The 25,158-nt window shown below is 35.5% G+C and overlaps 1 protein-coding gene across 1 annotated transcript in view; it reads right to left on the bottom strand.

Moving 5' to 3' along the window:
- Window positions 1-25,158, bottom strand: part of LRP1B (LDL receptor related protein 1B) — a 781,126-nt gene that overhangs the window by 218,873 nt on the left and 537,095 nt on the right. Inside the window, exons 22-27 of the mRNA XM_057401813.1 lie at window positions 22,774-23,019; window positions 17,625-17,816; window positions 15,870-16,074; window positions 12,397-12,561; window positions 11,240-11,484; window positions 740-871 (exon numbers count right to left, since the gene is read on the bottom strand). Coding sequence (XP_057257796.1) covers window positions 740-871; window positions 11,240-11,484; window positions 12,397-12,561; window positions 15,870-16,074; window positions 17,625-17,816; window positions 22,774-23,019 — 1,185 coding nt within the window. The remainder of the gene's footprint in view (window positions 1-739; window positions 872-11,239; window positions 11,485-12,396; window positions 12,562-15,869; window positions 16,075-17,624; window positions 17,817-22,773; window positions 23,020-25,158) is intronic.

Below are 25,158 nucleotides of genomic sequence, written 5' to 3'. Positions count from 1 at the left end.
AATATACGGTATCTCAGGAGAACAAAGTATCACTAGAACACAGAAGTTTTGCAAACAACAAAACTGAGGAGAAATGTCCTAACATATGTGTAAGCAGTGAAATGCACAGAGGCTGGAAATTTTTTCCCTACAATAGCCTTGATACAGCATTGATACAGCTTTTTTTTATTGCTTTTTTTAATTTCCTAAACATTATTAATCAACACTGCAAAAAGTTATGTAGTACAAGGTTTTACAGATAATAGACCATTATTTGACAGTTCAAGGGCTTTTATAATTTAAAAACTGTTTATTGAAATTTTTCATAAAACTCCCCTGCAAGGCTGCATGTCTAATATTTACTCTTTATTTCATTTTCTTAATCCTTGAAAATGAAACTAAGACAACTTTAGAAGAATAGGTAGAGATCTAAGTTAGTAAGTACCTTATTGTTATTCAGCTTACCTGACTCATCATTGCCTGATGACACACTTTAAAGTATAAATCTTTCTGTTTTACAGAGATAAGTTTTACTAATATATCATACACATAAACAATAGAAAAAAATGGTTGCAGTAATAAATACCAAAGCTCCACACACCTCATATTAGAGTAAGTTACCAATTCTCAAGTGGATGTCCCTCTAAAATATATCATTAAAATGCACTGTATAGATTGTTTTTAAGATTATGTATTTTAATTTGTCCAGTTCAAAATTCTAAAATCAATACAATTGTCAGACTTTAGGAGGAAAACTTACCGTAACAAGTTTTTTTGTCTAAAGATAGTTTCATTAGATGTGGACAGGCACATGCAGCGCTTCTATTGTAACTGATCAGACACATGTGAGAACATGGACCTCTGCCCTCATTAGCAGAACATGGATTGGGAGCTAAAATTGAATAACAAAACACACAAAATATAAAAACAATTTTCTGAAACTAGGGTTTGTCAAACTAGCATATGCTACATGGGTGAGAAAGCAGTGAAAGTTCTGTTTGACAATAAACCCAACCTTACTGATTAACTGAGCTCATGCTCTATAATCACTTTTTCTAGGCCAATATTCAACTGTTGTCCAAGCATTTTTTTTTTCGTTAGGATGGCCACAAAATTTATCATCATAACTTCCTGAAGCCTCTAGATAAAATTTCCCAGAACGATATTAATTTTGAAGTATTTTTATAACATTTAAATGTAAAGAACTGTACACACCTAACCAGGACACATGGGGAAAAATGTTAATATGGAACATTTCCAATTTTTTGCAAAAAAAAAAATTCTCCTAAGTGTAGCGTTGTTCAAGTAGCTTCCTGTAGTTCACTGATTGAACAGTATGTGCTAAAACTGCTTTAAAGAGCAGAAAGCAAACTGACCAGAGAAGACTTATTACTCTTACAAAACTTGGAAACCATTATCTTCTTTCATTATATACACCGTTCCAGAGCACTTCTGAAGAGACATTCCGGGCATAAACAGAAAGTAATGTTGATTTTTCCACTTAGCAAAAGAAAACTTAGAAAATTAACAGTGATGAAAAGGGAAGTGGGAATGACTGACTCATAAAGAGAAACGTATAATTAACAAAATCAATTAGTTTAGAATATATTATTCCAATGCTGTGCTAGCCTGCAATATAAGTAATTAGATAACTAGAGAAATCCAATGTATGAATTTCTTTGCCATATAAATTTAGCTCAAACGCAAGCACTAAAATATTAAGACAAAGTCAGGGTTTGCTTTATTGAACCATTTCTTTTTCATCAGTGCATGCCTCCTTAAATTTATCCAACAACTCCTGAATCCTTTAACTACTTCCTAGTCTGGCCAGTGCAACAGGAATAATGAAACTTTCAAAACCTTGGATAAATAGGTTAATGAAATTCTATCCAGCATCTTCCATCATTCTATTAAAAATTCACAGTCTTTTACAGATTTTTGTAAATTCATTCCATTTGTTGCTTTCAAACACTTGCAGCACTGGAGGCCATGCTACACTCTTGCAGCCTTTGTGGTCTCTCCTGTTATTCAAACATTTATTACAAAGAAGAACCCCGTACCCTGTCTGTCAGCTCTTCTAAACCTCTGACAAAAAAAATACCTTATTATTCTTATGTGATGCCTATATTTGATTTTGTCTTTTCCAAAATTTACAATAGAGAAATGTTTACTTAACATCATCACTTTTCTTGTATATGTAGTAACAATGTGAAAAAATCTGGGGTGATGTCTGGGGTGATGTCTTTTAATATGTTCACAACTATCCCTATGAACTACACATAAAAAAGGAACATAACTTAGGGTTTTAACAATATTGTGAAGGGGATCATAGAATCATTTAGGTTGTAAGGGATCTCAGCTCATCTAGTGATTCAACCTCCTGCATTGTTCAGCATTCTCAACACTGGTGTCAAGTGATTTAAATTTTAGTCATACATTTTGTGAAACTGCATTTCCTTCAATTCATTTACCAATACAAAACCGTAATTTCAGTGGAACCTCAACCTTTTTATATGCATTCAACCGTCTGTGGCAAGGATCTACTTAGGGACTAAGAATTATAATCTCCTGTCTTCCTGTGATAAGAGTGCATAATGTTCTTCTCTACAGAAGTTGCTATTTCAGTATAGCATTCAAATAGAAGTACATACAGAAAAAATGCTGGTTAATGATTGTGTGAAAGAAAGAGTTGTGGTTAAAGCTTGCTACAAGCATCATTAAGAGGAGACAGTAAAATTTGTCTACTCTGTGTCCACATCACGATTCCTTTCATTAATCACAGAATATAAAACTAGTGGAAAAAAAAAAAAATGTTATAAATCAGATGTGTTTCTTTCCACACGCATGCACAATTTGAGAAGTAAACTACTCTAATCTAAAAAGTACTTATACCAGCACATATGTATATTCATATGTTCCATATTCATACCACTTTCACTAACAGCTAAGCCCATCCTTTACTTTCTAATAAAAACTAATCCTCTTGAAAGAAAATAGGTATGTCATTACTTTGACTCAGCTCTTTTTTCTTGTGTTAGATCTAACAGTTCCTTCTATTTCTAATGTGAATAACTACATAACCATTCCTTATTCACCTTCTCAACGCCATTTTATGATTTCACAGACCACCATCATACAGAAGCCTGTCTATAAGCTGTATTTCAAGAAGCATCAGCTTACCTGTCCTCATACAAGAGCCTTTCCCATACTCTTGATCAGCCTGTCAAGCTTCCTCAGTATCTTTTATATGATCTGTATACAGCACTCAAGATATGGGAGCAATATGGATTTATACAGCACCACAGTTCACTATCTGCGGTTCTCTACTCCTTTCCTAGTAATTTCCACTAATCTATGTTCCTTTTGATCATGGGAACCCACAGAACTGGCATTTTTACCAACTGGCTAGCCTTTTGCATTATTTAATTGTTTTCCACTGCTGATTGCTTTTCAATTTATTTCTCTTACAGTACTATGCACAGATACGCATATGCCACTCTTCGTCATCTTGTCCCCTCTTGACTGCTCTCTAAAAGATTATCTAAACAAAATGTTTCTTTTTCTTGATCATTAACCCTTAAAGAACCTCTACAGACATTCTATCACCAGTTAAATGAACAGATACTCTGAGAATCTCTGAATATGCATTCACTGTGAACCAACTTATTCTCCCTGTTAACATTGAATCTGTCTCTTCTTGGCATCAGATTTTAGCTAGGCAATTTTTTAATCTTACACTGTAAAGGTGCACAACATGATTAAATTCAGCCTACACCTTCAAATATATGCACTACAGCTACATCAATATAATACTTTTAAGTTGCTGACAATCTGTTCCTACTCATATTTAAAACGAGTTACAGATCTTATTCTCTGCTCACTGTCAACACTTTTTCAGGGCAAAAGATCCTTCTGCTGTACTCAGTCAAAATCTTTATATGACCTGATTACATCTGATTATTTTAGCATCAGTCTCTGGAATTTGCAAGTTAGGTATGATCAGAGAATGCATTAGTTCTACAATACAATACGTATTTATTTCCTATATTCACTATTTCTATTTGAGTTTTTAACCGTTCACTTGAAGAATTAGTCAGTCTACCATCTAACAAAAAATTAGATATTCAGCATGAACTAAAATAAACAAGAACACTGTTAGGTCAAAGTGAGTACAATTCTTCCTGATACTCTACTGGTATATGGTATGATGGCTTTATGGTAATTCTGATGCTCTTCATAATGAATCTCTCAGTTTCCCACCCATCCCCAGTGTACAGTTTGAGGTACTGCAAAAAACAAACAGAAAAATGCAATTAATTACATAAATTACAAAATAAGACAGGACAGCCAGGAATAGCTGACCTAAAAAAATCATATTGGCATACTAGGCAGATAAGAAAGGCAGATGTAAAAGAACAAGTGCTGTAATGCTATGGTATTCCCATGGGGAAAGGCCAAAGGCAATGGTACTTTCAGGAACAGGTATTATGCTTTATAGAAAGCTTTCAAAAAAATCAGAAATTCACCATTCAAGTAAAAAAAAAAAAAAAAACACGTCAGTAACAAAGGATTAAATTAAATCCAAGTGTGAAAAGCTATGCAGGAGTTAAATGACAGTGACTGAGAAATAAAACGTCTGATAAATTTCAATACATGTATATGAATACACAAGGGAAAAAAAAAACAAAAAAAAGCCTCAAAAACCGACCCTGTCCTGGGTTCAGCAGTAGCGGTCATTTCTCTCCTTCTTGGTAGCTGGTGCAGTGCAGTGTTTTGACTTCCAGCCTGGGAACAGTGTTGGTGAAGCCGAGGTTTTCAGTTGTTGCTAAGTGATGTTTACCCTGACCAAGGACTTTGTGAGGCTCATGCTCTGCCAGGGAGGAGGGGAAACCGTGAGGAAGCAGAGACAGGGAAGCAGAGACAGGGTGCCTGACCCAGGCTAGCCAAAGAGGTATTCCATACCACAGCACGTCATGGCCGGGGTGGGGGGTAACTGGGAGTTACCCGGAAGGACACGGGCTTCTGGGTGGGACTCGTTTCTTGGCCGGTGGTACTGTATTCTCTTCCCTTGTTATTTTCCCTTATCATTGTTGTCGTTGATGGTAGCGGTGGTGATTTGTGTTGTAGAGTGGTTGCTGGACTGTTCTTGTCTCAACCTGTGGGAGTTGCACTCGTTTGATCTTCCTCCCTATCCCTCCGGGAGCGGGGAAGGGGAGAGCCCCAGGGGAGGGGCCCTCGATTGCTCTCAGCCCGGCACCACTCACTGGGAGTGAGTGAACAAGCTGTCTGGCTAGGGTTTAAACCACGACAAACCCCCAAATCAATCTCAAGTTACGCACATGAGAATGAGCACTGAAATAGCATCCATATCTACAGGATAGTTTTCTGAAGCAACAGATTAATTTATATTTATGAAACTGCTGTCCAATACTCCTCTTATTACAAGAGGTAGAACACACTGAAAAGAATTATCAGCATTACGGTTAAAACAAGCAAGACTGGGTCCTCTCTCACACAGTGCAGCTACCCACCAAAGCCAGCTGCCCAAAAAGTTACAGGCATCAACAGTTTATGACAATTCTGAATTCAACCAGGTAAGTTCAATCAAGAAGAATCAGTCAAAGGCTTTAACGTCTTTGAAGCACATAGATACCATTTTAGGTTTAAAAATCACTGAGCTTGAGTTTACTGGAAGCTGACAAGGAGGACATAGGAGGAACATGGCTGTTACCTTTCCAAGGTCCATACTTTTGTAGGTGCTAATTAGCCCTTGTCAAAGACAGAATGCTGAGTTAAGACAAAGGTATTACAGAATGCTCTTAAAATTTCTAAAACAAAAATGGAACTTTTACAAGCCACAAAGGAATCTTAATTGAAAGTTCAGAAAAATTACATATATTTTGCATGATCTATAATACATACACCAAACTTGCTGCTGGCTTTGAAATAAAAATAATATATACAAGTAAGCTGTGATAAAATCTGAAAGCAATAAGTTTTTTACGTACACCCCCCCCAAAAAAAAAAAAAGCCAACACTTTGCTCATGTGCATCTTAAACTATCTTTCTATAAACAAGTTACTTTAAACAGCTGGCAATTCATGCCTCAAGAGAATATGGTAACAAAACAGTGCTATCACATTAGATGATTTTCATGCTTTAATTACTTTTTTTTTCATGTTTTAAATTACTCCAATTTAATTAATTGGAGCCCAGTGGCACCAATATACTTTATATTCAGCAGTTTTTGTACTACTTGTCCTGATTTTTAGACTATAAAAATGATCTGCAAAAAGAAAAACAATGCCATGGCCCTGGTTGGTTTTGTGTGATCCTTCCAATTTACTCATCACTATCCTCAGTAGTACAGTTCTTGGTACAACTCCTAGTGCCTAAAATAGAAGATCTTGTTTTTTGTAGCAGGTATTTTTTAAAAATACAATGTTAGCTGGGAAAATATTCTTCCTAGAAAACTTGTGTATGCTATGTTAACAGCATTCCTGATACAGATCTTTGATTCTGTGAAGATGCATAGATCTCAAAGTCGTATTTCTGAGATGTGACACCATTCTGCATTAGGTCATGAAGCCTTCCACAATCCCGTGTGGTTTACTGAGAGAGGAACCTATCATCCTTGCAAATATCTCACTATAACTTCATTACCTTAAATTAGCATCTGTCGTAGAATAAGTGAAATAACATTGCTTTAGGCTGCAGCAATTTATTTAGCGCTGCTCTATTTTATTTCAATCAAACTAAGCTGAATATTATATTTTAAAAGCTAATAATCTTTCATGCACAAAGGTGACATAGATATATACCTATGGAGCTGAGAGTACAAAATGTCCTTCAGTGCTATATTCATATTGACATTTTGCAATGTAAATCTACTGTTAATTTTATTTTGGAATTCTAAACTGAATGCTATCTTATTTCATTTATTGCAAAATTGCTACAAATTTGGAAGAAAAAGTAAGAGCTAATCACACAGTATCACCATTTTTCCCTAGCTCCAACAAAGCTAGGTACTGGGAATTTATAGAAATAAATTGCTTCCATTGAAAGACAATAGTTTAGAGCCCAAAAGGCCACCATAAATTGGAATCTGATGTTGTCTACATCATAAAATAAAAGCTGCAATTACAAAACTTGATATTTGATCTTCTTGATTCTGGTACATAACAGCTGAAAACTCTTCTACAGATTATACCTTGCCTTGAGGCCAAGGTATCTGTAACTATGGAATACTGACTCATGTCTCCCAGGCTGTAGTCTCTCCCTGAACACATTGCCTGGCCCCAGTCCAAACAGAAAATTGTTAGCTTTTTTTCTGACAGCAAAAAATGGCTAATGGGAACTCTACTGCAACTGTGAAAACACCAAATACAGAACACAGCTCCTCAAATCCCAAAGGTGAAGAAGGGATTAATTATAAAAATAGCAAAAATCATTGTTTGAAGGGGGTGTCCATAGACGTGTATTTACTCCACCCATATTTTAAGATCCTGGGCCTACACACTCTTTTATCCAGAAGTGAGACTGCTTTGTTAGGATGGTACCCTGGCCTAAAAAGTAAATTCTCCTAAGAGAAGAAGCAGTAAAGCCCAAGAACTTGACATCCACTGAAAAACATCAACATTCTTCTTTGATGTAAGTTCATTATTATTTTAAAATAAAACGATCACAAAAGGTAACCTGACATCATATATTGCGAGGTAGATTAGTTGTTCACTGAGAGTCCTTATCACAGTAGTTGGTGATTCTAAGCATGATGACAAACAGTGAGTTGTATTCATTGCTCTCTTTTTTCCTGATGCATGCTATTAGAGAGCATTCTTCAAATGTGCAGGGAGAATTTTACTTGCTGGTAATCATTTACATTAGAGCTATATCCATTTTTGTATGCATAAATAATGCAGAACTTGGTTCTAAGACATTTATAAAGCCAAACAAAATAGTAAGGATTTAATGCTTTCAAATTAAGATTGCTCAGAACTGACTAACAAGACAGTCTGAATAAGCTTACTGAAAGTACAACCCTTGAGTGACAAGAAAAATAAAGTATCATTTCTCAACATAAAAAAAAATTACCCAAGTATACGTGATACAAATTTTAAAGTAGTTTCTATTGCTGTGAACTCTTATCCAGAGATCACAGAACATTCTGTAACTAATTGGTGGTCATCCTCCAGTAGCATTTTTTCCTTTCCTATATTTACATACAGATTAAGTCACTGTCTTTTGTTATATATCAAAATAAGAACATTCAATTTTCTTTTCAACATCTGTATTTTGTAGGGCACATCTCAAGAGCTTCTATAGCTCAAAGCTATAGCTTTATACCTAGATATGGCCCAGCTGTGCCCTTGTCCTGGTTTCAGCTGGGATAGTTTTCTTCCTAGTAGCTGGTACAGTGCACTGTACAAACTTCTGTCACGAGTCATGGACATCTGACTCCATCCGGATCTTTGCATAACTGCCCAGGCCATCAAAAATCACCTCCAGTATAGCTAATTCCTTCAGGTAATGGATACCTTTCTCCATGGCCATCCATTTGCCTGGGTGACATGTAACATCATCCCCTTCTATAGCACATAAAAGTTTGATTAGGCAGGGCCAGCTTGACTGGATCTTCAAGCAGTTGACCCAGGTTTTCCACAATAGGACTGCTGTGGTTTAACCTTCCAGGCAGCTAAACACTGTTGGTCGCATATTATGTATAACCGATAGGAGGGCAACTCACCTCATTCATTAATCATTACATGTTCTCTTTTGGATGATCTCTTTTCTTGTTTACAGATAACCTATGAGTTATTGATATAAAAATACAAAATGCCTGCAGAGACCAAATTCTTCCCTCCAATGGCTGATACAAGTAATTAAATACTTGCTACATGTGTATAGGAAAGCTATATTGAAGAATTGGACTATCTTGAGAAAGCTGGCATTTCAGCCATAGTTGAGATCAATACTCTAAAGCATGTATTTCAAAGAATGGGTTTTGAAATTGTCACTAATCTCATGGATATGTCATCCTGTCCTACACTCAGTTTTGTAATTTTAAATTTATTTTAAACATCAGTGTAGCTATAGTCGTATCAAAAAATGTCACTTCATTCAGTTCTTCATTTTACATGGGGATCCACTGCAAGAACTGATCTCCAAGTATCCTTCCAACAAAATCAGAAGTTTAATCGGGACCGTTTCCTTCTACTCAGCATCCTACCTTACTCTGTCATTACTACTTAAATAACGACCTCATCCTCATTATTTTACATTGAATAAAATAAAAAAATCTGACTCAGAAGCTCAAGGATGCCTAGTAAATGACTATGTACCAGTGCTTTCCAACTATTTCCATTAATCTTTACGATTCCCAAGCCAGGGGTACAGGGACTTCGAAGGGGTCAACGTTTAAGAAGTCAGAAAATGAGGAACTATAAAGCTCAATTAAAATTCTCTTTTTTTTATGATTGTAGAAGTGGAGATAACTGTAAGGAAGAAGAATATTGCCATCTGTCTGCATTATAATAAGTATCTTGGATTAATCTCTCCTCAACTGTACAGCAGCTGGGGAAAAAAGGAAGTATGATGGGAGGCAGGAAGATGTTTTTGGACCAGTAGTAGTGGGTGTATCAGGATGAAATCACAGCAAAATTTGCCAAGTCCCTCTACAATTCCTTTGGATTTAATTATTTCTTATGGTATTAGCAACATGCTTAAATACAGTCTATATATTGCCATAACAAGACAGAAAATATAGAGTGGAAAATAATTTTACATCAGTTAAATAAAATCTCTGTATTTGCAATCCTCATAATCCTCAGAGAAGTAACAAATACAGTTATACTCTAGAAAAATACTAGATGTGCAACTAATTGGATACTCTGATTTCTTTCTTGGTCCTTATAAATCTGCACACATAGGGCTACTTAAATCAATAACTTTCTTGACCAAATATTTACTATCTGAATGACCAATTCACTATTCAGTGACAAAAATCATTTAAAGCTTCAGCTGAAGTTATAAGAAAATCATTAGTCTTTTTTACTTATGGGACAGACACTGTAAATCTGCCTCAAGGAGCTAAGTTTTATGATGTTCCTGCATTTTTCATTAAGAATTAAATAGAATATTTTATTAAACCAAAAAGATAAAATCTAGTCAGTTTTCAAGACTGATATAGTTTTATCTTAAATTATAGTACCTGAAGATGACTAAATACACAACCACTGTTGTATCATTTACCTAATGATGAGGTCTATTGGGTTTTTGTATTGCTGTACAACTTACCATAGTTGTACAGCACTCTGGTACAAACAGATGTTACACTATAAAAGTTGGTAAAAAATTGAAATTGAAATACATACACATTAAGAGGTAAGCTTTATACAGATGAAAATGTGAAATTAAAAGTTACAAAATAACACAACAAGAAATAATTACAGAATTTCCTATTACTCAATCAATGTATATACCGTGAACTTCCCTTCAGTTTTGACTGTTACCCACACCAAAAATAAGTTTTGATGTTTCTGGAATTTTTAAGCTCCAAACTCATGCCTCCAATAGGCCAAGTTCATTCTCCCATAAAAGACATACTGTGCTAATTTGAAATTGAAAATCATAAATGTTATTTCAGATAAAAGTTGATAAGGGAATAGGATATGTTTTGTAAAAGCGTCAGTTTATGGACAACACCCAGTTAGGGCTATTTAGGTAGAAAAGTAGATTCTGCCACTGTGGTCATCTAAGTTATGCAGTCTTAAGAGTGAACAAGAAGGCTGAAAAGCAAATAGACAAGTGAATGAAAAAAAATAAGACATATTACAGCACGGAATTAACATTTACAACTAAAAATTGTATTCACAGTTTATTTCAGAGAAAGGTTCCTCATCCTCTGCAGAGAAGCAAGAGAAAGAGAGTGAACACTGTATTTTTCCTTCTGTTAGACTAGTTACTAGTTTATTTTTTTAAAGTTAAAAAAATAAGTTGGAACTTTTAAACAAACGTGGTTCTGCACTAGCTTTGTAGCAGATCAAGATCAAGAGACTAAATGGGCAATATTCACAGGCACTGATCCTGTAAAGCTTCTGGTTTGAATATTCTATTACCATCAAAGGAACACTAGTGCTGAATACAACACTTACTTAAGAATTGACAGTTCAAGGCAAATTCATATACAGATATTTGTATATTAAATTAATATACTAAATTCCCTCCCCCCCAAATAATAATTAATTATTTTACAAATAGTTACCTTGTGGTTGACGACTTGGATGATATATCTGAAGATCAAATGGCTGAGCACTTGTCTTTTGTATTACAGTGACATTTTGGCCAGTCCATTTATTGGCTTTTGCAAGTGTATTGGTCCTCCAATCTGTCCAATAAACTTCACTCCCGTACAAAGAAACGGCAAAAGGGTGAGAAAGATATTCATGACCCCTTATAATCTCTATCATGCTGGTTCCATCATATAATGCAGAATAAATGGCATCTGACCTGCAAGATAATCCCAGATTTAAGATTTCATAAAAATAAAATGAAAATCAACACAACCATTATGATATTATGCAAAATGTATAAAAACCTTACTCTTACATACTAATAAGACCAAAGAATGATTAAAGTACAATCATTAACTTCAGAAATGATTTAGTTCATCTTCTTTAACTAGGAATATGAAATACTGGTTTGCTTGTATACTGTTTTTAAACTCAAATTTACCTCCATGTTGTGAAAATACAGCAGAAAAATCAGTTTCCATTCAAAGAAACTTACAGAAAAAACAGAGAAATAGCTTGGGTCTTCCACGTGTAAGTGTCAGAGAGGACATATGTACAGATGCTCTCTAAGGCCAGGAGCCATGGATGATACCGCAGCTGGCAGGCAGAAGCTTCGCTGTTAAGGGGGACATCCTACTGACCCTGGGCAAGGTGAGCAGAGCAGGCCACAGGAGTGGCAGCCTGATTCAACCAACAGTCCAAATCACCAGAAAAGTTTACGATGACAAGACAGGACTGGACCAAGAGGACCCATTGCCACGCAGTGCTGTGGCCAGGCAGGAGACTGGTGGTGTCACCTGGACAGGGTGTGAGGTCCAGGGAGGAGCTGAAATGGTCTCTTGAGACCACAGGCTGGATGTGCACTGGAAGGTGCCCAAGAAGCCTGGTCAGAGCCATAAGAGCCTGCTGCTACAGACCATGAAGAAATTATGCATACTAGTAACACAAGTAAAGAAATGTACATACTGTATGTGCACCAGACTCTTTACATACATACTGTATACTCCACTTCCATACATAGTAACTTACATTCCTACACTGTAAGCATGCACTTACAGTGTAGTTCACATTTCTGTATGTAAAAATAAGGATATATAAACAGATAATCGGAATACTGTTATCACTTTACCTGGCATCTGTCCACACTATTCTTTTTTCAAAGTGATCTACAGTAAGGCCGTTAGGCCAGGCCCCGGTATCCATATCTTTGTATATGATCTTTCTTTCTGCTCCGCTCATGGAAGCGGATTCAATGCGAGGAAAATTTGCATCCCAGTCTGTCCAAAACAGGATTCTGGTGAGAGCAAAATGAAAATGAAAAGAGACACAAGAAAATATTAAAGCAAGAAGAATAAACTGAAATTATTATTTAAGACAAAGAAAAATGTTCAGTCAAACATTTTAAATGAAAGGAATAAACAGATTAATCTGGGCAACTATATAAATTCCTTGAAGTAACAGAGTAACATGGAGGTAGTATTTCTTTATTAGTGTTAGAACAATTATTAAGTCTCAAAAAGTTTTTTTAAAACTTTAAGTTTAATAGTGTTCCTTTTTCATGCCCATTCACACACATAACAGCTTTTCTTGTCTTCTATAATTACAAACTCATCTCATTTAAAAAAAAAGACAAAGAAAAAGACAAAAAAAAAAAGACAGTGATCCACAGATGAGGAGGGGAGAAAGAAAGAAAAGTATTTTGAGGCAGCAGGGATTAAACAACAGGCCAAACTAGAGATTTCCACTTAGTCTTCAGAGTGATGCAGTCAAGACCCCCAGATTTGGGTATGTAACTAGCAGATTTTATACAGATTAATCTTGCTAAGAAAACTGAAAAGACATGTTGCACGGTAGCCTGCGTTATGTACCATCTGCAACTTTTTTCTAATAAGGTAAGCTTTCACTAGTACAGCAAAGAAGTTACTTAAGTGACAGAAGCAGTGTCACCAAAAGGCCCAAAATACACTCTTTACTGCTCTTACCCTATTAAATTTTTAACTTTTTTTATTTTTTGAAGGAAAAGAATGCCTTTGATATGAAAACTTTTGACTGTTGTAAAGACTTAACTGCAGAGAGTCAGACTGCAAGAAAACTTTTGACAAGCAACACTGGCCAGAATTAGTCCTTAACATATATTATATAAGGACTCTCCATTTAGTGTCTATGAACAGTACCACAATCTATATTTAAACAATAAGGATAAGGGTATAAAGAGGCCTTTCTACCAAATTCCAATTCTCTGTCCCTGGGTGAGGGTCTCTTCTCTCCGTGTGCACACGGTGTGTACAGACAGCCATGTGTCGGAAGCTGGAGCCAGACAACAGGTTACAGCACAGGGTGGGAGTGACCTGTGATGACAGATCACACGTTTGGGTGCATGCAAACAGAGCAACTGAAACTGCACATGTCAGCATGTGATCGCTGTCAAAGAGGAAAGCCAGGCTTAACTGGTGTGTTAAGTGTCTAAACTCAGTTACTGGAGGAATCCACATTACACGTGTATATTTCCCATTAATAGACCTTCATCCTTAATAGCCAGAGCAGTTAACAGGATGGTATCATTGGTGCTGCTCCTTTGTGCTGAGAGTTTCCACCTGTGTAGACCTATGTTTATCTATAGATGCATCTCTGTGTGTGTGGACTGAGAATACATGCTCAGCCTCACTGCAGACTGGAATGCAGCTTCAGCAGCTGTGTCTCCATTAGGACTGCATAAATCTGTTATCCCAACACAACCATCCACTCTGAATCATCAGTGTTTGCTCATATTTATTTGTGAGAAGATTGAGGAGCTGTTCCCATCTGAGTTCAAAAATTTTATTCTTCTCTCACTTCTAACAAAATGTAGCATGCAATTGCTTCTAGATTTTCAAAAGGCAGATTAAGATTTCAGTTTCAGGAAGAGTGGTGATCTGATTTTTTTTTTTTCCCCTCCCAACCATTTAATTTGAGCAACTTATCTACCAAGTCTTCTGCCAACAAGATGCCTCTTTTTAAAGATCTCTATAGATAAGTAATGCACTCTGTAAATAAGCTTTCTAGCATCTGAATTGAGAAGCCAGCATACTTACTTGCTAAAGCATATAGCTCATAATTCAGAATTTAGGTCCAGAAGGGACCCTCAGGTTCCAGAATCTGGGGCCGTTATCTACTTATATTTTTATGTCTAAAGCTGTGTTTCTGAAATAAATATTCAATGAAGACAGATAATAGATCATAGCAGGTTCTTGAGCAAAGCTGAATATCATAACTGCAAGCTCTTTGAAATTTATATTATTGTTGGCCAATTTTTTTTTCCCCTCTCAAAGAACAATAATTGTAAGAAGAGGATGTAGCTCCTGACCAATACGTTTTAGCCTCCCTAAGCGGATCCACCTATACACAATATTGTATAATGAGGTTTCTGTAATGAGTTTGCAATTTCATATAGCCTCAAAACACTCCTCTAACTCCAAGAATCATAACATTTTTGTAGTGAAAGACTGAATTTCAATACAGAATCAGAACCGACATGTGGCTCAGTAGGGAGTTTAGGGTTCCATGAACAGTTTCACTTCCATACCACAACTTCAGTCAATTGACTTAAATTTGAACACAAATGGTTTATATGGCTCATTTTTGCCCTGCCAAAAAATGAGGCTAATTTTACAAGAAAGAAAAAATACCCTAAGCAAAGTTTTAACAGTGCTTTGTTTTACTGTGAAGATTTTCAAATGGAATTGTGAAATACTTTCACATATTTGATGACTGTTAAAATTATTCTTTATGCTAACACAACAAAAAATGTTTTCCTGTATTACCAAAATCAGACAATTAGTTCAAGCATACTTTTCTGAAGCACCCAGTTTTGACCTGTTTTAATTAATATCGTTTGATATTATGAAAATATTCTAATTTTTATTAGAAACATTTAATTATGACAGCACTAGATAAAATACATATTCATGGTAGTAGGCTGAATCTACTACACTCAGTTGCTTATGATGAAAAATATTCTAGTTTATAGACTACCCCTTATGAGTAGGTAGAAGAAAATACTGACAGAAGTTGGCAAGCACTGTCTTCACTTTAAAGACGGAGAACCAAACACAAAAGGTGGGATTTACCCCACTCAACTTTTAGCGTTCCAGTAACCTCTAAACTATACTTTTATAACTCCACTAAAACCAAAACCCAATCTCAATCTCTAAATGGGATGAATCACCTTGGCAATACCTAAATCTGTCCTTTAACCGCACAGGAAAGTTAGACCTAGTTACTATCATCCACATCATGATAGAGCCTTACTATCATCCAAGGCTCCTGTTACATCCACAGTAAAAAATTAAACAATCACATAGCAAGAGAAGTAATTTGCCAACAAACAGATCCCTGTATCCCCCAACTTAGCTTTTCTTGACCCTTTTCACTGGTGCAAAACAGAGTAGCAATGCATTGTATTTCACTCAAAATATTCTTTCAAGAACCATTACAAATAAGAACTATAACTCACAGGAAAAAAAAAAAAAGAAAAAGAAAAAGAAATAAAACCGTCTCACATTTAAACCGCTATCTTTAAAATACTTCGCAACACACACCAAAATATTTTTTTTTTATAATTACCCATATCTGGGATCCAAAGCAATAGCCCTTGGATGCTCCATAGCTCCTGCTATTAATGTTGTTCTTAAAGTGCCATCTAGTTTCGCTACTTCAATTTGGTCCAAATTACTGTCTATCCAGTATATGTTTCCTGCAATCCAGTCTACAGTGAGTCCTTCAGGTGTGGCCAGGCCATGTTGAACTACCACCTCAATGGCACTAACACCTTAAAGAGAAAAAAACAAAGACAGTGGGGGTTAAGTCCTAAAGAAGTAATGTAGAGTCTGATACAGTGAACATGGATATACAAGTCTATCATACGCTCTTGGAGAGAACTGCTGATTAATTTGATGGATGATACTACTTGTTCCATGTGACTTTTTTTTACAAATGTGTAAAGAAGTACAATTCCAGTAGTGTACAAATAAACATCCACAGTAATCAAATGTTTGTTCGATGCTTTAATAAGTAAAGTTCTTAAACTTTCAATAAAGGTCAGAGATCACACATATAGTAACACAGGAAGATTTGCCTTATTACCAGTGACCTCTTTTGCAGCACCTGGAAAGTATGTGCTCATGCTTCACTTCCTAGTGACTAGACAAATAGGCAGAACTCCTGCAGCTCTATTTCAGTTTTTTCTTAATCAGAAAAAGCGAAAACCTACAGATTGTGATGAAGCTATAAATCACAGGGAGAACCCTGTTTGGACAACATATTGTGAAAAGCTCACACAAATAGCCCTACTTAGTCACTACCTACTAACAACTGTTCCCTATCAATACTTCCTCTGGAGGCTCTCAAAATTTTTCACATAAAGGGCAAGTACATAAGCACTCTGGTAGCCCTCAGGACCTTCAGGAGGGCACAGTGCTTCTTGCAGATGCAACTCTTGACAATTCTTGACAGCTGCAAGACTGAGGGAGTAAATTTAATTTTATTTTTTTAATACAGCACAAAAATTAGTTGGGTTCTGGTACAGTGTGATTATGTTACATGGTGACAGTAACACATACAAACACCACAGCCACTAATGAAAAGTAGCAAGTCTTCAGCTGTCTTTATATACTTAACATTGTAGGATATTTCTTTCTTGGGCTGGATCTGGATCTAATACAATCTATTAAGGAGAAGAAAAAAACAGAAAAAACACCTAAAGGTATTGGAGAACATATGCATAAATGAACACATGAACTTTTTCAGAAGCAACTTAAACATGCTTATCCTGTTAGTTCATGCGGAATGGAAACACCTGAATATACACTTCAACAAAGAACATTTTCTAGAAACCCTTTGTAAATATTAGGAGATTATGTCAAGTTATAGGCCATAATTATGTCACCAGGGCAAAGAACAAGTCTATCTGAATGCTATAAAATTATGAAACAAAATCTTTCACCTAGTGAGAGCAGATAAATTATCAGACATCTGGTAAACTCTTACACATTTTTAATAAGGTAAAGGTAAATTTAAAAAAAAAAATTAAAAAAATCAATATTGCAGTCATTAGAAAAGGAAGGAGTATCAGCCCTTTTCATTTGCCATTTTCAGCTCCCTATACACTATTCTAAGAGGAAACTTTTATACCTTTATAATGTTTATAGAGTTGTTTTCTAGCTCTATATCAAGCAGAATTTAAATATGCACCTTCTTAAAATCAGAATGTCATCACAAAATCTGTTTCTATGTATGGTAGCTCAGTTACAAATTATCAGGTCTAACAACCTGTATTTGCAGTTGTTCTTACTATTGAGAAATTAAAGATTAAATTCATACCTCCAGAGAGCTTGCCTCTGTAAATTTTGTCCTCTACCACATCTGTCCAGTACAGTAAACTCTGACTGAAATGAAAATCAAGTGCTATTGTGTTTCTTAAACCAGGAACTAAGAGGCTGTAGTCACGTTTGTGAAGATCAATTTTTCTGATCTCATGTCGAATAGAAAAAATTATGAAAGCTTCAAATGGATCTGGAAACAGAAGATTATACATTTCAAAAGAATAATAAAAAATATATAGTTACATATAGATATAGATGACAACTGGAATAAGAACAAAACCAGAATACTTTGTCAGGACAGATGATTAAAACAATCACCTTTTGATAACGATTCTTTCAAATACATTGTCAGTCCCACAGACTTCTCACTTCTCCCTTGTAGCATTATCTTTGATCCCAGCTAAAGATGTTAAACATTCAATTCAGCAACATTGAACTCAACTATTGACCCATGCTTTGTAGCTCTACCACAAGTCCATAATTAGAGCCTTAAAAAGTCACGTTACCAAAAAATCAAAATGTTTTCTTAAGTTTCATAAAAAAAAAAAAAATCCATTAAATTGTTCATTGTTTCAAATGCCTGTTAGTTGAAACAATTTCCTAAACACAAATAATCTACTTTTAAATATAATATACCTTGTGTTTTCAATTGATGTGCTTAAAAAAAAGTCACCCCAAACTACCAAGCAAGGAAAGAAATGAACATTTTACACATTTATTGATACACCTCATCACACATACAACTACCACTAAAGTTCTCCTTCGTTACTCAATTAATGCTAGACTATTTGCATCTGTGAGTTTATATAAAATAACATCTGTGAACATTCTCTGCGCAGGCCAACCATACTATAAAATTGGCTTTTTATTATAGTTCTTACATATTTTAGATTAGGAAAGGTTTTTCAAATCAGTAGCTGCAATAATAACAAAAAAAAACCTGATTCTGCAAACTGTGGAATTAAATAATCAACTTGGTATAACCAGTTTAATAAAGAATTTTTTTCACACAATCCTTCTATGTGGGAAAGTAGCTTTCTTTCCTTCCCTCCCTGCCTCCAGTCCCCCACTCCCACAAATACCCCTTCCCTTCACCTTCTTTCTCTTAGAGTGAAACAGAAACTATACTGAGTTTACGTTTTTCCATAGAATAAAACTTCCATTTTATACCAAAGACAGATTATTGGCAGTTTATAGCAATAGTCAATAATGCATTGTTCTAAAATATTAAAGAGTTGCACAAAAGGATGCATATATACCTCTTTTCAGAAGGATTAATTTCATGTTCTTCTCTTGATGACCACTACATACACAGATTAAATTATCTATGACATTTTAAATTAATCAGGTACTTCAGCAGAGCTATATTTCTGCTCTTGACATTCTTGTTCACATTCTGGCTTGGACTTTCCAAATGATACCCCTATTTGTTAAAGCAATGAATGACTTTCTGTAAAGCCAATTTTTCAAAGCTCCACAGTAGTTAAATAAATTAATGATGAACAGGATTACTGATACTAGTAGCTATTTCACAAGTACCAGTTTTCTGAACCTGAGAAACACTTTAATAGCACTTTCCGATTTCTGATAAAGTGGCAGTTATTATGCAGGAGATCTCAGGCTACTGACATACATTGGCAACCCCAATGCATAAGAACACACATGATGGACATTACCAGTAGTTTCTTTAACATTTCTCAGTAATTAAAAACACAACGCAAAAAGGAAATCCAATAAATCTGTGCTATGTTGGATGGAGTTTTCCATTTAAAGTAGAGGAAGTCTTATTTAAGCTCTACATCAAGTAGATGTACCTACACTGCAAATTATTAAGTACGCCAATGAAAAGGACTAGAGTTCAATTGGATCTTGACAAATTTAAGGTACAGGAGTTAAGAATGTATAAGAAATGGGTAAGAAAATGCGTAGGCCAACTAATACTTTGTAAACATTTCATTTGTTTGGAAATTTTGGTTTAAGAAGTCATATGGTGCTTTTTTCACTTTCTTTCCCTTCCCATAACAATGCAAAGATTCAGACTCTTGGTTATTGTGGCTGATATCCAGTGAAGTCATAGATATGATATCACATAAAAGAATAACTGATATTGTGATAAACAAAAGACACTGCATTGCAGTACAAAATTTCTCTGGAAAGAATTCAGAAAGACAACAGAAACCAGTTTACATAGGTTCCTCTATGATAAAGCTATTTAAATGTAGCCACATGGATAGCAGCAATTATTGCCTAGCTGGTGAGTTGTGATCCAGAGTTCAGCCACCACTTTGCAATGTAGCAATCAATCACCGCAGCCTGGACAACCGGTGTCTAGAATTTTACTTATTACTGCCCAACTCTCCCTATTCTTATACTTGCAGTAAGTATCACATTCCAAGGGTAATAAGCTGCATAAAATTGAGTATATAACTGATGGGATACCAGATCTGCAGGAAATAATTTAGAAAATTAGATCAACAATGGCATGGCGCTGCAAATAAGGTCAACTAAAGGTTTGCATCTGAAATAAATATGACATAATCCTTCCACTCCTTTCACCTAAACTTTGGTGAAGACAGGCTACAATACTGTCCTCTGTCCTGAGTACGGCTCAAAGAAGAATATGAATCAACTACAGGAATGCAAGAGGATATCATCAGGTGTTGTAAGAGGTCTAGAAAGCATGGCCTGTAAGGAAAGAATGAACAATTTGGAATTGCTTAATCTGAAAAACAATGGAATAAGATGATGAGTGCAAGCACACAAAATTCTCCAAAGACATAAAAGGCTGATGAATTGAAAACAGGAAAATCTTGTTTTCTATATAAATAAGTAAGCCAAGGATTAAAGGCTTAAACTGGAGCAGGAAGACTCAGAAAGACTAGAGGGGGGAAACTTAAGGAGTGTAAAGCACTACAGCATCTCACTCCTGAGAAACTTGGAGCTCACCACTTAAAATGTCTTGAAGATCTTTGAAAACAGAAAAACAACAGCAGTATTAGCCTTTGATCTTCCTTCTACCTTATCATTCAATGACTCTGTAAAATGAGCTATATTAAAGCTATATTTAGAATTTTCAGACTGAATTGAAACAGTTTTAACATTATGCTTCAATCACCCTATAAAAGAAAATAAAGTATCAAATGGCTGTAAGAAAAACTGAGAAACTGTAGTCTCACTTTTCTTACTTTCCAGCACATATGAATGTCACTGTGGGTTGTTTGTTTTTTTTTTCCCCCTTAGATTCCAAATTTTGGTCATCTCTATTTGCTTAAACTTAAAGTTTGTTTCAATTTTGTTTCCTCCACCAGGTTACTAACTCGGTCTTAAACAATGTTTTTCATTTCTGTAACACATTAAGAATGCACTTTTTGAATTACTGTAGATGTCCATAAGAAAACAAATCAGACTGGTTGAAAGCCACTAAGAGTAAGAAAAAAGCAATATCATAAGATAAGAACTTTAACAGCAATGAATTGAAGTTCAAATATGCAGAACTGCAGCGATATACTAGTAAAGGAGGACTTGATAGTCTACTATCTGAACAACATATGTTCCTGATCTCATACTGTATTAGTAACTATTTACATATGATAGTAACAATTATGGAGGCACAAAGACTCAATTTAGAGATCATTCTGGAAATTACAACAACAGTCATTCCAGCCTGATGAATGTAAATCACATTCTTAATGAATTAAAAAATAGCTCTAAGGCACAACTTGTGATTGACCAGCATTTGCTAAAAAGCTCTTTAGAAGAACATCCATGATATAAACATAAATTTTAATTACTGATTTTTTTGCAGAAGAAAAATATTTTTCTTGCATCCAATAGATGCTTTGGCAATAAGTAATTTACGGCCTTCATTACTACTGTAATGAAGCTCTAAAATGTTGTATAAAGTAGCTCATTGTCAAGGCAGATTGATTAGATTTGCCTTTTCTGAAATAAGGACCATTAAGTTGGCTGCAAACTACTAAATCTCAGGTGACCAGCAACAGGAAACTTTGGCGTTTATTTCTAGCTTTCACATAATCATAGAATCATAGAATAGTTAGGGTTGGAAAGGACCTTAGGATCATCTAGTTCCAACCCCCCTGAAATGAGCAGGGACACCTCACACTAAACCATGTCACCCAAGGCTCTGTCCAATCTGGCCTTGAAAGACAGCCTTACAGACTCAGAATTTTTTCATGTCAATCATCTGAGGAAATGCTGAGTATCTGGAATAAATCAAGATGATCTTATTTATGGTATCTACTGAATAATGAACAATCTGAATAAGTGACAGTTTGGGAGACATTTCTACTCAGAATTGATAAGATACTATCAAAGAATAAAATTAATACAGAATTAAAACATAAAAAAAAAATCCTTAACTAAAATTTTGAAAATCTAGAGAGCAAAATCAATGCTATTTGTAACTGTCTACAAGGAGGTAAAGATATGGTGGCAGTTTATATTACACATACATGTATGTATTTTATACACAACACTGCACTTGAAAAACACACCCCTAACATAGTTTCTAAATAATTTTGAAATCATTCACAGTAGTGAAAAATGAGGCGAATGCATTCCCCTCTCCTGTTTTGTTTTATGTTGGTTTCCTTCTTGATTAGTGAGCTGAAAGGCCTTACTGATGTCCAAAACCAAGAACCAGAACGTCACAGGTGAAAAACCAGGTTAAACTGTGAATGCTAACAGGGAGAGGATAATTGACTGTATGTGTGTGCATGAATGTTTAAAATTAAACTTCTGAACCCTCAAGTAACACTGATCAATACCACGATGTCACAGGCGGATCCACTTCTTCAAAATACATAGTGAATCCACCATACTATACATACATATACACACACTTATGTATATATCCCCTGTATATTAAATCTACATGAAAAATTATAAAACTCAAACAACTTAGGAATTATGTGATATTGACATTCTTAGAAAGGCTTATACTGCAATACCACTTCATCCCGCATGAAGAATAGGGCCAGCTTTAATGAGTTCTTCATATTGCTGTCATCCACGCATTTGGACAATTCAAACCTATATTTCTTTCAAAACTGAAATAAACTCTCACTAAAGGGACATAACAGCTATTAACATCTAGAATATTAAAAATACATTAAATTTCAACTCACCAGTACTAACACAGTTTTCTCCATCCTTACTGAGCTTCCAGCCTTCATAACAGGAGCACTTGACAGTATTTTTATGCTGTTCGCATACTTGACTACACTTAAGGTGCCTGGTACAGTAATCCATGATCTCACAAGTTTTGTTGTCTATACTAAGACTGAATCCTGCAGGGCAGGAGCATGCAATTCTTCCTCCAGGAATCACAGAACATTGATGGCTGCATCCCCCATTGTTAAGTGAACATTCATCTGAAATAACATGGAAAAAATTTCCAAAACATTAAAAGCCGCAAGGCTGACAGGCGTCTAAGTAGCAGAAAATTAATTTTACATTTGTTAAACAGCTTTCTAGATTCAATTTTTTATATTATCTAATTTGTAAGTATTGGCATCGTAGCTTTACTGCATTACAATCTACATTATATACATATATAATCTACGTTATATGTATTGGCATAGTAGCTTTACTGCAACTTTCCAAGCTTGTAGCATGGCGGATGTACAATGTACATATATTTTCAGGCTCGCATGCATATTATTTTATTCAATAATAATTAAAGAGTGTCCATACAGAGTCAGTTCAAAGGCCATTACAGCACAATCATCTTCAATGGTGATCAAAACCTGATGCCCAGAGAAACAAGTGTACTTTCACAAATACTTCCCTACCTCCAGTGACTTGAGCTTTCAGGTAGAAGGCTTCAACTCTTAGTCCTACATATCCATATCACAAGCAACTTGTCAAAGAAATATTACAAATAAGAAGTAAAAATCAGGATTTCTTTCTCCTCATTTTCCAGTAAGATCAACTTCAGAATACTACTGCTGCAATCTGTCAGCACTCTCGCACTATATTCTGCAGGTATTTGATGATTTACAAAGCTCTGCTAAGCAAATTGGAGTTGATTTAGGAAAACTTTAAAACACCTGAATTAAAAGCATGAAAATTGTGTCTGTGAGAAAGTCTGAGAGTTTTGAAGCAAAGGAAAAAAAACAACCAACCTATAGAACTATTCCTTACCTCATAGTACTACTGGTGTTCAGGGTATCAATGGGAAGACCAAACTGACCTACTGTAGCTGGAAACCAGGCTTTTGGGGTGTTTTTTTCCTTTTTTTTTTTGGTACTTTTTAATTATTTTGTTTGATTTTTACAAGTTCCTAAAAGCCTTGCTCACTTATGGCAAGATGTATAAAATGCAGCAGATTCCTACAGACAAAATATTTCCTTGCCATTTAAAAAAAAACCATGAAAAACAACAAAACAAACCAAAACAAAATAAAAAATATACCAATAAGAATAATAAAGCCTTCTTCTAGCAGTCCTGTATTCAAATTTCATGTTTGGTCTTTTGTGGCTTTTTTTCTCATAAAGGCTTCAAGTTCCTTTGTGTGCCTAATGGCAAATGTGTTGTTCAACACCCCAACATCCCATCTTTCAGTTTATGGTTAGGTATGTTTTAAAGCTAGCTAATTAAAAAACACTGAAATACCTGTTGACTAATAACACACCATCTAAAAGTTGAAACTATTACAATCCAAGCTTGGCCCTACATAGTAGCCGATAGGATAAAAGTGTCATAGTGGCCTGCTACTAGTAGGAGCATAATTGTCCAATCACAGAAACAGCAGAGAAATAATATAAATTATCTTACATTGTAATTTTTTTCACCTGGAGTCTAGACAGCATGAGATTCATATGTAGCTCTCAGAGGATTTAGGTCTACAACATAATATATTCCAGAGGAGCACTGAATTTCAGGTCCTCTCCTGCAGCACCATCTGCAAGACTGACCAGCAGAACAGGACAGTGTGAAGATCTCTCTGACATACCCTGCAGCTGCTGTTGCCCAGCTGGTGAACTCTGCCTCCTGTGCTAAGCAACTGTCCTTAGTCCAGTGCAGGATCTCCTAGGAATGACAGACCCTAGAGGGTAAAAATGTTTGTAAATATCTCCAAATGCTTTGCAACAGAATGCTGGAGCTTGGAAAACATCTTATGCAAAGCAAGGTCAGTGGCGAGAGGCAAACTGATATAATATGATATAATAATAAAATAATAATTATAAAATCACCAAATTTTTTCCTAAAGCTGGGTAATGTTCAAGGATCACTTCCCCAAGCTCAGGAGTGGTGCATCCCAACATAGAGGAAGTCAGGCAAAAAGACCAGGCGGCTTGCATGGATGAAGAAGAAGCTCCTGGACAAACTCAGACACAGAAAGGAAGCCTAAAGAGGGTGGAAGCAAGGACAGGCAGCCTGGGAGGAATACAAAGAAACTGTCCAAGCACCCAGGGATCAAGTCAGCAAATCTAAAGCCCTCATAGAATTAAAGCTGACCAGAGATGTCAAGGGCAACAAGAAAAGCTTCCATAGGTGTACCAGTGATA

Source organism: Pezoporus wallicus, unplaced genomic scaffold (assembly GCF_028554395.1).
Source record: "Pezoporus wallicus isolate ANWC-B61680 ecotype Strahan unplaced genomic scaffold, APGP_CSIRO_Pwel_v1 contig_865, whole genome shotgun sequence".
Lineage (NCBI taxonomy): Eukaryota > Metazoa > Chordata > Aves > Psittaciformes > Psittacidae > Pezoporus > Pezoporus wallicus.
Note: the sequence above shows the minus strand (reverse complement) of the source record. Positions and strands in the feature narration are given on the sequence as shown.